This window comes from Cibotium barometz, chromosome 31, assembly GCF_041138505.1.
Source record: "Cibotium barometz isolate CiBa-2024 chromosome 31, ASM4113850v1, whole genome shotgun sequence".
In the NCBI taxonomy this organism is placed as follows: Eukaryota; Viridiplantae; Streptophyta; class Polypodiopsida; order Cyatheales; family Cibotiaceae; genus Cibotium; species Cibotium barometz.
In genome coordinates, this window is record NC_141076.1 from 19,611,371 (window position 1) to 19,625,708 (window position 14,338).

At 39.1% G+C, this 14,338-nt stretch overlaps 1 protein-coding gene across 1 annotated transcript; it reads left to right on the plus strand.

Annotated features, from left to right (window-relative positions):
• The first annotated feature begins 1,226 nt into the window (after nucleotides 1–1,226).
• Nucleotides 1,227–5,305, plus strand: LOC147620586 (NAC domain-containing protein 100-like). The gene is made up of 3 exons (XM_086825439.1): nucleotides 1,227–1,591; nucleotides 1,760–2,019; nucleotides 3,342–5,305. The coding sequence occupies exons 1-3, from the start codon at nucleotides 1,399–1,401 to the stop codon at nucleotides 3,858–3,860; spliced, it is 972 nt and encodes a 323-aa protein (XP_086681565.1). The 5' UTR covers nucleotides 1,227–1,398; the 3' UTR covers nucleotides 3,861–5,305.
• Nucleotides 5,306–14,338: the final 9,033 nt, after the last annotated feature.

The window sequence follows — 14,338 nt, forward strand, 5'->3', positions numbered from 1 at the left end:
AATGGATATTCATGTAGAGAGATTCTTCATATTGATTGAGATGCAAGCTAGGCAATAATCATGAATGTTTGGATCAATAAAACTTATAATGAAAAACAACAATTTGCATGCCATTATTAGTTAAATTGGAGGTCTTACTCTAGGTGGTCCATGATGGAGATGTTGAAAGATGTACATAGTAAAATGTATGTATCGATAAGGAAGTGTAACTGTCTAATCTCGAAGCGTGCAACAAACCTTGATACTTGCGAGATATCCTAGCCAAGTGTTCCCATGTCCTTGTCTTTTCTTCCATAGCCTTGCTTCTTGCCTACATACGATTATCTTTGCCAATGGCCTATAAGGTCACTCATTGTGCCCAATCTTCCACTTTCCCATGATTGTTATGACCATGGAAGAAACGAATCAAATTCACCTTTGGGAAAGTCTCTAGTCTCAAGTCTAAGTGATGGATGTTATAAATCTCGATCTTTTTATGGTTTTTAGTGATTTTCGAGCCTAAATCCCAATTAAGCCTAAGCATTGCCTTTAATTTTAATGGATGGAGAGCACATTTTTTTTCGAGCACTGCTTTGGGTGTGAGATAGTGCACAGGCTTCACATCGTGAAAGCATGAGAACCGGAAGAGATGACTTTCTAGTTTACACTAATTTTGGCCTTGTTTTAGTCTCGAGTAAATTAATTCTTTTTTTCAGTCGTACGTGTCTTGTCGTGTATTATTGGGGCTTGTGTAACGTGGAGATGTAGGAGAGGGATGACCAAACAATGCCCCAAAAGGCGAAACTACCTACGTGGTTCTGGGCCTTCTGGCTATACTTTCTCTAGGCAAAAAGCCAAGCCGTCTTTGTTTTTTTTTAATATATAAAATGGATAGGCGTCAAGCCAGGCCATCTTTTCAAGCATGCACACAAATGAATCTTCAAGGCTGGATTCTCTTACTTGAATGCTCCTACCATCTTGACAACTAAAGTAGTCATGTGTGCATGTATATCCTTACAAAGTGTATGTGTATAATTATACAAGTCTACAAATAATGAATACACTAGAAGTTTTTGTGTGTAGAATATTTCCAAGTAGCCAAGTCTCTGTTGGCGTCTTTGTATTCCACCTGGCTTGATTTAAACGTTCTGCCCTTCAATCAATTGTAATTTTACACTTTCCTGTGTGTTAAGAACTCTCACGGTTTCCTTCGATTTCTCATCTTCAGCAATCACATGATTTCCTTTGTAATCAGGCACCTGCATCCAAGCAGCTTCAAGAAGAATCTCTAATAGATTAATCTATGTGGCACTGCATTATATTAATATCTAGTAGTTTTTAGGTTTCATATATTTGTGTCTGGTTTTCTAAAGTTTAGTACACTTAGATCGCAAGTTTGATTAGACAATCTAGATTATCATGAGAAGCTTGGCACCGTGCGCCGATGAATATCATCCACGGCAGCCATGGCTACCACCTGGCTTTCGGTTCCATCCAACGGACGAAGAGCTGGTAAACTTTTATCTCTCCAAGAAGATTGAGGACGCCCACTTTACGGTTCCTGCAGTTGCAGAGGCGGACTTTAACAAGGACGAGCCATGGGAGCTTCCTGGTAGGATTAACGGCCTCGGAGGCTTGGACTTAGCCTAACAATTAAGAATGCAGGGTCTGCGGTCTGTGTATAGGACCGTCCTGTGATGGCGGCAAGAGGTGTTTTGTCGAGACAAGGCTTGGTTCGACAGCTGTTATAGCTCTTAATGTTTGTTGTCATGCTTGATAGGGCGAGCTACGATGGGGGAGAAGGAGTGGTATTTCTACAGCGTGCGTGACCGGAAGTATCCCACGGGGGTGCGCGCCAACCGGGCCACTCAGGCGGGCTACTGGAAGGCCACCGGCAAGGACCGCCAGGTGATCAACACTACCAATGGGCGGCTGGTGGGCTTGAAGAAAACGCTGGTTTTCTACACGGGCCGCGCCCCCAGGGGCAAGAGGACCAACTGGGTCATGCACGAGTACACAAAGACCGACACTCGCGTGAAGGTGACAGTCATAATTTCTTTGCACACAAACCGTTGCTTGTGCAATACGTTAGCAATGCATTGCATGACTTCACAGTTCAGTTACCATTGATCTTAACGTTAAGGTATACGATTCTACACTTTTAATGCTTTGATATGTTCGTCTATTGTGTACTGCTTGGAATAAAAAACACACATTCTACTGCACTGGCGATTCCATTTTAAACGAACCAACATCTTTACGTTCGACACACAAGCACTTGATTTTTGTTTGACAAATGAATGACTTGCAAAATCTCAAACTAATTACTCGAATGGAGAGAGCTAAAATAAATTAATTAACCAATACATACACAATAAGAGAGAGAGGGGGGGGGAGGACCATGAAAAAGGAGGAGTTAATAATTATTTTTTACCATATACTTTCCCCCCCTTTTTTTCTTGAGATGTTCTTTTTTAAAAACCAATATTAAGTATATATATTATCTCAAAACTGAATATACAACTAGATTTTTTCTTGAGATGTTCTAAGCAAATGGAACATATCTTTGTGTGAAAAAGATTTCTTGGCTTCTTTATATAAGAATAGGATTGTTAATGTAGGTCTTTGGGACTTAATGGTCCTTTGAAGTGGAAGCAACTGTGTATCTAGGTATTAATGTAATGAAGGAATTAAGTTTTGCATTAAATATGGCATGGAAGTACCTTCATGCACAAACATAAGGGGGGTTTTAGAGCCACAAATCCTTTTCATTATCACAGCCGATGGTGTAGGCTTGGTGCTCTACGTTTGTTCAAAGACCATGCCACCCTTCAACCGACTATCCCAAGAGAATTCATTTAGACTAGGCCTCTTTAACAAGATTAAAAAACCATCTTGTATAAGTGAAACCTAGAGACTTTAAGATTCGAATCTTGTTGCGTAGCGTGTGTGCTCAACACCACATTTTTTATATACATCAATGTAGACAAATGTGTACTTTTGTGCATAATGAGATGTAGATTTTTTTTGTGTGCTAAGGTTGCCCTTGAATCTACTACAATGCACTCTATAATTCAAGACAATATAGAGCACCCTTAATTGTTCTTGCAATTCAGGAGGGAAAAACCTTGATTGCAAGATAAAACATTGAAACACATATGCCAAACAATTAATATAATAGAGATTACTTGTGTGACCTATTTTGATTTTAACATCTAAAAAATGGATGTCTTTGTTTACACAGATATGAATCAAGATGATTCTTAGCTTTTCAATTCACGCATTTCTACTATAGATATAATGCATCTTGTAAAGGCATTATAAATTCTAATGGTCTAATCAAAGTTCTCATGATGTCGCAGGTTGATGAATGGGTTCTTTGTAGAGTATTTTTCAAGAGTGCTGGAGGAAAAAAGGTATTACCACCTAAAGTGCATGAGAACTTTCTCGAAACACAAGTCTACACTAACCCTTCATCATCTTCACACACTATTATTCCCACTAGCTTTACACCTTATCCACCCCTTGATGTGATTTTTTCCTCCCCTTCTTCTTCTCTCCCTTTGTTTTCTCATGAAGAATTACTAAAAGATCTTCTTCACGAATACAGCCACCAATGTAAACCCCAAAATTTTTGCATACCCTCACTTAGCATTGCGGAAGATAAGTTTGCAAACACTAATACTGTTGATGTAGAACAAGATATATCACCACAACACCAAGAGCATGACCTTCATCACCAAAGAAGCTTTAAGAGCATGGCTCTTTTTTCTTCTTTAGAAGATAAAGCAATTACCAATAGAGCTAGTGCTTCCTCAATAAACAGCCATGAATTGCACCTCTCTCCTTTCCACGTTGACCTTGAAAGTTTGTTTGCATGAGAACTTTCTCGACTACAACCACATTGCTAGCATCAATTTGCCCAATGTTTTCAAAACACAAGTCTACACTAGACCTTCATCATACTCACACACTGTTATTCCCACTAGCTTTACACCTTATCTTCCCCTTGATGTGATTTTTTCCTCTCCTTCTTCTCCTCTCCCTTTGTTTTCTCATAAAGAAGTACTAAAAGATCTTCTTGACGAATACAACCACCAATGTAAACCCCAAAATTTTTGCATACCCTCACTTAGCATTGCAGAAGATAAGTTTACAAACACTAATACTATTGATGTAGAATAAGATATATCATCACAACACCAAGAGCATAACCTTCATCACCAAAGAAGCTTTAAGGGAATGGGTCTTTTTTCTTCTTTAGAAGATAAAGCAATTACCAATAGAGCTAGTCCTTCCTCAAGAAACAACCATGAATTGCACCTCTCTGCTTTTCACGTTGACCTTAAAAGTTTGTTTGATTGAACTGTAATGCTCATTGGATTTAATTGTTTTAGCCATCTCATTCAAAGATTTATGATCCCTAGATGATATATAAATACCATATTTAAGAGATTCGTGTATTTCTACATACCCATACATTGTAACAAATTCAAACTTTATATTGTGTTGTTGCTTTTAATAAGAGCATTTGTGATTGTAGATGTTTAATTGTAAAACACTTTGGTCTATGAAGAAAACCATGGTTAAACTCTAATCATGTTGAATAAAAATTAGAGTAATTAAGTGTGCTAATGGTGAAATATGATCTGTTGGGTCGATTATTACCACGTCCATGACAATTCTTCAAACATGTGTTCTCCTTGATACCTCTGGATTGTACCAAGCAACGAATTCTAAGTTCTTCTTCTGATGCATTGTCTACATAATACAAGGCATAGTGTGTGTAACGTTGTGTAACGTACTCATATGTACGTATTTTTTAAGTCCATTTGATTGGGCAATTTTTAGCATCTATATTTAATGTTGAAAAGTAGGAAATACTTAGAGGACATAAAAGATTAAGTTTGGTCACAAATTTAGTAATTTAGATATGTCAATTTTGGGTCAATTTTGAGACTTTCTATGCATGTTTTGTGGTGTCATTTGTATGCAATTTCTATTATATTCTTAACCATGTTAGATAATTTATAAGAGGGACATAGTGAGTGTTTTATCTTAAAGGAAACTCATATGGGGGTTTACATAATAAATATAACTACATCGAGCGCCCGAAACGGAGCCCAGACACCAAATTGAAACCCTTAATTTTTAGTAACGGCCTCACATGAGGGTGTAGATATCTTTATTTGTCAGAGAGATGAATTAAAGAAAGTTAGTTCATCTCACAGGATGAACAAAGTCCATGTTCAGGTAATTGGGAGTTCCGCATGGGGTGGTCGGTATTCGCGAAACGAATCCGACACCACTTTCCAGTGTTAATTTTTTTTAAAAAAAACGTAGATTCTTCTCGAATTTGGTTTGAATGCATGTTTTTAGAAGAGATTTTCTATCTTTGACGATTTCGTGCATGATGGTCTACTAGTTCTTGTGTGCTATTTTTTTTGGCTTTTTTTCAAAGCCTTGAGGATTTTCTGTGCAGGATAGAGAGAGAGAGAGAGATTTTGAGATTCGGGCCGGCTGTCCTTAGATAGAGAACACTGGACAAAGATTGTGATTTATGCCCTCTTCTGGGAGCCATTTGGTAGAATCGAGAGTCAACGAGATTTACTAGAGGCATACCTAGGATAGCCGTACGTCCAGAGTGGTGGTTGGATGGACGGGCATCGGAGAAAGGCCCTATTGGCTAGATCTTTTGTTGGTGATTATCTCTCTGACCTTTTTGAGATTTTTGTATTGAAACGAATATTATTGTTACTTTGGATTTGTAACTGAATATGATTTATTAAAAATCTCTTCGTTTTTTTGAAGTATGAGTGATTTTTCTGTAAGATTTGAGAAATTTTGTGTTAGAAAATAGAATATGGATTCGTCTCAGAGCGTAGGTTGGGCAATGCGTACTTGATTGCGGATATTGCAGGTCTTAGATATTGCAGGTCAATGCATGCTTCAACATCAGAAAACTCTGCTCACATTGTACAGTCCATATGAATATTCTACCCTTCTTCAAAAAGTCCGTCATATAAGGACTTGCTTTATGAGAAAACTCAAAAATGAAGATTCGGTAAAAACCTACAAGTCCCAGAAATCCGTGAACTTCTCTAACAGAAATGGGAGTTGGCCATTCCAGAATGGCTGCAATCTTCTTGGGATCCATTGAAATACCTTCTTTAGATATAATGTGTCCCAAGTACTCCACCGTGTCTGTAAAGAATTCACATTTGGACCTCTTTGCATATAGCTTATGCTCTAGAAATATGTGAAACACTTTTCTCGCAAGTTTTCTTCATGCTCTTCTTTAATTTTGAAAAACACCAATATGTCATCCAAAAATACCAACACAAAGCCATCTAAGTTCTCCTGGAAAATGACATTCGTCATACCAAGTTTAGTAACTCAAGGGAGGCACGTAAAACAGAGAATGTGCACCCCTCAAACAGTGGAGTCGATGCTACGGTAAAAAGATCATCATACTTCATGCTATCTTCCCTCCCTTCGGATTGATGGACATATAAATCGCGCACCATATCATCAAACACCTCCTCCTCCATGGCTTCATGAGGTAATGGCGGAGGGCTACTATCACCACCATCACTCCATGCATCCGTGTAACGGTCCCTCCTAAAGATCTCACCTCATATCGACGATGCTTTGCCTCCTCACGCGACGAGCATAGGGCAACATATGCGGCTGTGGCACTGCATCCTGTATCAAATTAAAACGGGATCATAACTCAAACATATGAACACCCATAGGTATCTCAATCAACCTTAACTCTTTAACACTTACCATGTTTATAGTCGCATCCCATTCTCCATACTTTGAGATGTGATTGAGTGTAATCCTGCGTGCACGATACATGTTTCCTCGACATCGATCACACATACATTTGATTTTTTGCTCCAACCACATTTCGCGATGGTGGATACGGAGGGATTCATCCTCACTGGAGCCTCTTGTTGAAGATGAAGACATCCTACAAATAAACAACCCAAAAAATTGCTCTTGTATCAAATATTTAATCAAATATCTTCATCTTCTTGTTGAAGATGAAGACATTCTACAAATAAACAACCCAAAAAATTGCTCTTGTATCAAATATTTAATCTAAAAACTCTGTGGCGCGTCTACCGCATCTAAAACCGCGTCTGTTCTATGTGGTGCATGTCTATAGGCGCGTCTAAACCGTGTTGTAAACGCACAATTAAACGCGCATTTAGACGCATATATAGACGTGCACTACACAGAACAGATGCGATATTAGACGCGCTTTTATAGACGCGATTTTCAAACCTACTTTTAGCGCGCTTGCTTTTCTTCACATACTTTTAACGGGCTTGCTTTGCTATTAACAGACATAGCCTAGCATCCACACTTATCTCCAAGCACCCACACTTATCTCCAGGCTTACACAATCATCTCCAAGCACACAAGAGAAGAGGGTGAACAAGGAAGAGAAGAAAAGGGTGAACAAGGAAGAGAAGAAAGAGAAGCAGCTTTGAAGAAGGACAAGAAGCTTCCATACCTCTATCCAAGGTAAGTCTCTTTACGGTTGATCTTCTTTGAAAGTTGCTCTCTTTCGTATCCAAGAAACGAATGTTTTTGGTACAACTGTTGTGATTTTGTGTCGGGCGCATGTCCTTTTCGAGTTTTTAAAATAGTCCGTCTGTCTGTTGGAGCGCGTCTATAGACGCATCTGAGAGCGCATCTAAAAGCGCATCTAAGAGCGCGTCTACTCTATGTTGGAAACAAATAGCCGCGTCTATAGACGCGCTGTTATACGCGAAGATAGACGCACTTTGTTATCCTCTCTTTTTGTCTTTTTTTCTCCTCTCTTTTTCTGTCTTTTTTTCTCCTTTCTTTTCCTCTCCTTTCTCCTCTCTTTTATCCCCACTTTTTCTCTCTTTTTCTCCTCTCTTTTCCTCTCCTTTCTCCTCTCTTTTTCTCTCCTTTCTCCTCTCTTTTATCTCCACTTTTTCTCTCTTTTTCTCCTCTCTTTTCCTCTCCTTTCTCCTCTCTTTTCCTCTCCTTTCTCCTCTCTTTTATCCCCACTTTTCCTCTCTTTTCTACTCTCTTTTTCTCTCCTTTCCACTTCCACTTCCAAGAAAAGGATTGCATATTGAATGATGGAAATAAGTGATTGCATGAATGAAGAAAGGGACTGCATGAATGATGGAAAGGGATTGCATGATTGAAGAAGGGGATTGCATGAATGATGGAAAGGGAAAGCATGATTGAAAAAATAGATTGCACTCTATATTTTCCTCTCTTTTTCCTTCTCTCTTTTATCCTCTGTTTCCTTCTCTTTTCGTCTCTCTTTTTCTCTCTTATCTCCTCTCTTTTTCTCTCTTTTTTTCTCCTCTTTTCCTCTATTCTCCTCTCTTTTTCTCTCTTTTATCCTTGGCTCGTTTTGTCCTCTCTTTTCTCCTTTCTCCTCCCTTTTATCCCCGCTTTTCCTCTCTTTTCTACTCTCTTTCCTTCTTTCTTTTTCTCTCTTTTTCTCTTCTCAGTTCATCAGTAATCTTCTTTTTTTCTTTTTTTCAGTTCATCATGTGGCCAGAGAGCTCTTCAGGCTCACCTGATCTTTGGGAGACCATCTTTCGGGAGTTATATAACCTTTTGGGGCACCCTCCGAGTCCTGGGGAGTTATACGGCTACATGACGGGTACTCTAAACACCCCGCAGGAGTCAGCACTACAGACTCCAAACCACGCCAACCCCACACCAGCTGAGATTATCCCAGCGGAGTCAACACAGCCCAGCCGGCTACATAGCTGAGCCCCTTCCCCCATGCCATCCTATGCCCCTTCCCCCATGCCATCAGGAGGCCCTTCTGCCTCACAGAGTTGTCGGCATACTCCCGTGCAGTCGATACTTGGTTCTCCAGCTACGAGTGGCCAACATACTAGCTCGACACGACACAATAGTAGGCGTAGTAGCAGGGAGAGCGGTGGGGGATGCATGGCACAGTGCTTTGGGAGGGGTGGTGGTGGGGACGAGAATTATTCAGATGATTTAGATGTGCCTTCGGGTGATGATACGATCTACTATGACATCACTCAGACAGGAGGCATCTTGATGGATGCACGGGGGAAGGACATCATGGCCTTCATGCGCTCTGTAATTGCTAACAATTACAGAGATTGCTTTATTCACTACAAAGATCATTCAAAGAGGTTGGCTGATGAGACCCTCGCTGTTGTTCGCTCTAGGTATCCTAACCCCCCCAATGTTCAGTTCACAAATAAATGGGCCAAGTCAAAGATTGTTACGATACTTAGCAATAAAAGATCTTCGCTTAAGAGGCATGCACTAGCGGAGCTTGCCAGGCTCCAGGGAAGTCAACCACCAAGGGGCCCGCCCCACACCGCTCACAAGCATGAGTGGAAGAAAGCAACGAAGTCAGTGAAGGAGGAACCCAGTCTAAAGCATGTGGAGGCACGAAGGATCCAAATGGAGCAATATGGAAGCGTGCATTTTGGAGCAGGGGGTGTTGAATCATGGGAGGCCCAATTTGTAAGTATCGATCTCAAATTATATTGTTTATGTAGTTTATTAGGAGGTTGTTTCTTTGTACTAACCCCTCCGCAAATTGTGTCATCTTGCAGAGCTTGATATCGTGGGCAGGTACCCTGCTCCTGTTGAGACAGCCTACCACCACCACCATCGGAGGAGGAGATACATGGAGGCACTTCTATAATGACGGGTTGATTACTGAATGAGGAGCAGTATATCCAGGCTACTGGAGAGTCCCCCGAGGTATTTGAAAGTAATTAAATAATGTCAATATTATAAATAAAGATTTGATTTTTCATACATTGATATATGTTGTCCCTTGTTTACAGGACCCTACACAAGAAGATGAGGAAGAAGACGAGGAAGAAGGAGGCGGAGAAGAAAGCAGATTGATCAATTTGTAACTGAAACTTAACTCCAAGGAGATAATGTCTCCATACAGGAAATGCATGCACAACAGCAAATAATTTCAAATTATATGCTGAATAATTCCTCTTATGAGGTTTCAGCTTACATGACTCAAATGCAACCAGATGCCCATCTTGCATCAAAACCCCACCAAGTGCTATAATACGAGCATCTGTACAAAAAGAAGAAGGTTTTTTCAAGCTCACGTAATTTAAGCACATGGGCTATATTCAATGCATGCTTCAAAATCTAAAAACTCTACTCACATTGTACAGTCCATATGAATATTCTACCATTATTTAAAAGGTCCGTCATAGGACTTGCTTTATGAGAAAACTCAAAAATGAAGATTCGGTAAAAACTTGCAAGTTTCAGAAATCAAGAAGGCCACAATGGCTGTAATCTTCTTGGGATCCATTGAAATACCTTCTTTAGATATAATGTGTCCCAAAAGTACTCCACCTTGTCTAAAAAGAATTCACATTTGGACCTCTTTGCATACAACTTATGCTCTAGCAATATGTGAAACACTTTTCGCAAGTGTTCTTAATGCTCTTCTTTAATTTTGGAAAACACCAATATGTCATCCAAAAATACCAACACAAAGCCATCCAAGTTCTCTTAGAAAATGTGATTCATCACACATTGAAAAGTAGCGGGTGCATTTGTTAATCCAAATGGCTTCACAATAAATTCATAATGCCCAAATCATGTTCTGAATGCAGTCTTTGCTATATCACTTTCTCTGATGTGAATGTGATGATAACTAGATCGTAGATCGATTTTAGAAAATATGCAACTCCCTGAATCCAATCAGAACGATCCCCCATTCTTGGCAATGGGTACTTATTCTTGATCGTTAACTTATTGAGCCCCTTGTAATCAACACACAGCCGCATAGTCCCATCCTTCTTTTTTACAAAGAGAACAGGAGCACCCCATGGCGACATGCTAGGCCTAATAAATCCCTGCTCAAGTAATTTCAGCAATTATATTTTAAGCTCTGCACTTTCTTCCATAGATAAACAATAAGGAGCTCTACATATATAGGTTCTGCCCCAAGTATGAGCTCTATTTCATGATCTGCAAATCTATGCTAAGGTAATTTAGTCAAATCATTAAGAAATAAATTTTAAAATTCTTGAGCATAGGATGATCATCACCCTTTTTTTATTACTTAAGTCTTTCTGTCAGCAATTCCACAACATATACATGACAACCTTTTCTTGCTGCTTTAACAAACTTCATAGCAAACATCATTCTAAATTCTACATCGTATCTTTGACCCTGTAAACAATAACCTTTATCGTCATCTCCAATCATGCAAACCCGCTTCTCATGACACATTATTCTTGCCTTTCTCAGCACTAACCAATCCATCCCTAAAATGGCATCATACCTTCCTAAAGGCAACACATGGAAATCTACTTTTGGCTTGAGGTGATCTATGATGAAAGGCATATTCTTGACATAATCCTTACATGTCTATTTCTTTCCCGAAGCCAACTCTTCCAAAACCTTCTTGGTTGTAAACGGATGCTCGTATTATAGCGCTTGGTCATCTGGTTACATTTGAGTCGGCTTGCATTTGAGTCATGTAAGCTGAAACCTCATGAGAGGAATTATTCATCATATAATTTGGAACTATTGGCTGTTGTGCATGCATTGCATGTATGGAGACATTATCTCCTTGGAGTTAAGTTTTAGTTGCAAATTAATCAATCTGCTTTGAGGCATTTGTTTAGACAAGAGGAATTGAATGCAAAGCTAAGAAGGTGGATAGAATTTTTGCAGGAACATGATTCTGAAATCATTTATAGATGAGGACAAGAAAACAAAGTGGTCGATGCATTGAGCAGAAAACCAGAAGTTGCTTTAGTGAGTGCAATCACTGTCATACATAATACTTTGGGAGAACAGGTAGAGAGTGAGATTCCAAGAGATTATTTCTTCAAAATAGCTTTTGCGAGTTTGAGAAAGAAATATAGGTCACAAGAGGAAATAGATGCATTTGCAAAGTATGAAGTAATTGATGGAATATTATATTATGAGAAAAGGTTATGCATACGTGATGTTGTGGACATCAACAGCAAGTTGATGCATGACCTTCATGATATTTCCATAGCGGGACATCCAGGATTTCAGAAGACATACACTAAGGCTAGAAAGAGTTTCTTTTGGCTAGGAATGAAAGCTTATGTGGCAAAATGTTTAAAATGCCAACAGCTGAAAGATGAGAATGTAAAGAAACCACGTTTTATGTTACCATTAGATGTGCGAGAAATGAAATGGCAATGTATATCAATGGACTTTATTACTGGGCTACCAAGGACTAAAGGAGGCTATGACAACATTTTTGTGGTGGTAGATAGGCTTACAAAAGCCGCTCATTTCTTTCCTATCAAGAGTTCATATACGGCTATGGATGTGGAAAATACATTTGTGAAGAATATCTTCAAGTTACATGGTATGCCTAAAATTATAGTATCGGATCCAGATTCTCGATTCACTTCAAATTTTTGGCACGCATTCTTTAAAGCTTTTGGGACATCACTTGATATGAGTACTACATATCATCCTCAAAGTGATGAGCAAACAGAAAGAGTGAATCAAATCTTGGAGGATAGGTTAAGAATGTATTGCATGGATGAACCCGAAAAGTGGGATGAATACTTATAGATGGTGGAATATGCATACAATAGTAGTCCACAGTCTACTATTGGAATGTCTCCATTCAAAGCATTACATGGGAAAGATTGCATGTCACCTGTATTATGGTCTGATCCTCTTGGGAATGTTGAGATAAGTAAACAAATGCTTGATGAAATGGAGATGCAGACAAGAGACATAAGGGAATGCATAAGAGTTTCTCAAAGTTGTCAAAAGAGTTATGCATACAAGAGAACAAAGCCAAGAGAATTCAATGAAGGTGAAGTTATCGGACTTATTGACAGGATTCAAGAATTCAAGGAAAGAATGAGAGTCATGCATCCATGAATTTGAATGAAGAAGATAGAGATGACCGAGAAGATGGGGAGATGGAAGATCATTTAAATTTTGATGATAGACATGGTCAACAAGAACGGTAAGGAGTAAGAAATTTTGATAGGCAACAAGAAGAACTGGTGAAATTCCTATAAGTCCTCAACCAAGAGTTGTTGCATAGGTTGGCTTCGACCTTTCAATTCATCGAGCTATTAAGGAGTTGCAGGATACAGTGCAGGCCATGAAGACTGCTATGGGCACACGATTTAAATCGGGACATGTAGATGATTTTGCCCTCAAACAAGTTACAAGAAAAGGTCACTACCAACCTTTAATGGGAAGGGGAAGCGGAGTGAAGAAGTAGAAGCATGGATTGAGTAGCTTGAAGATTATTTTCGAGCATGTAACTTCATAGAGGAAGCTAAGGCAAATACAGTAATACTTGTTTTTGAAGGTTATGCAAAATTATGGTGAAAGTCTATTATGTGGAGCATGGACTTACGGAATGAGGACATCACGTGGCCTCTAATAAAAAGGAATATGATTCATTATTACCGTCCACCAGAATACTATATGGAGAAAATGAACGAGTTTTTAAACTTGGAATAGAGGGCACTTACTGTTGCAGAGAATATCATGATAAATTTTGAAACTTGCAAAAATCTTCACCCTCATTAACAGAAAAGGAAAGAGCCTCCCAATTTGTGAATGGATTAAACAGGAAAATCAAATTTCTCGTTAAGGGTAACAAGCCTCAGTCCAAGATGCTATGCTACGTGCCATGACATATGAACAGATGGGAAAGAATGAAGAAAGTTTTGGAAATAAAATAAAGAGATCAAATCCGTTTTATGATAAGAAGGGGAGTTTTATGGAGAATAGGAGAATACAGACTGGTGAGAAGAAGAATGGTAATCAGCCTTTACACATATTTGTTCCCATAGACTGTAGAAAAGGTGCGATGTGAAGGCTTATATTTTTGTTGTTTACAAAGGGGTCATAGAACTTATGAGTGCAAAAACAAACCACCAACACATGAGGAACGTGAGGGACTAATTAAAAAGGATCCAAAAATAACACAAAATGTGCAGTAGAATGTACGTGGATTTTCAAGTAATGACAATGCTCTTGGAGCAAAAGGAAAAGTTGCTCCAACTGTGGCCAAGGAGATTGAAGAATATGCACATGTCAATGTTGGTGTTCATGCAGGTAAGGCCGAAAACCAAGCGTCAATTATAAAAATTCCTATCAAGGTTGTAAATAATGTTTTTCAAGTGTTGATTGACTCCGAAAGCACCCATAGTTTTCTATCACCCCACGTGACAAAACCATTACGAACACAACAAGACAAAGCATCTACAAACGTGCACACAGATGCGTTTACTCAACTAAAAAAAAAACTTATGGGCACGTCTATTTGCACGTCTATTAGCGCGTCTACAGACCCGCG

Excerpts from the sequence above, each read along its gene's own strand:
- LOC147620586 (XM_086825439.1), top strand. The coding sequence starts at position 1,399 with ATGAGAAGCTTGGCACCGTGCGCCGATGAATATCATCCACGGCAGCCA. Across the intron at positions 1,592-1,759 it reads CGAGCCATGGGAGCTTCCTG|GGCGAGCTACGATGGGGGAG; the intron begins GTAGGATTAACG and ends CATGCTTGATAG. Across the intron at positions 2,020-3,341 it reads AGACCGACACTCGCGTGAAG|GTTGATGAATGGGTTCTTTG; the intron begins GTGACAGTCATA and ends ATGATGTCGCAG.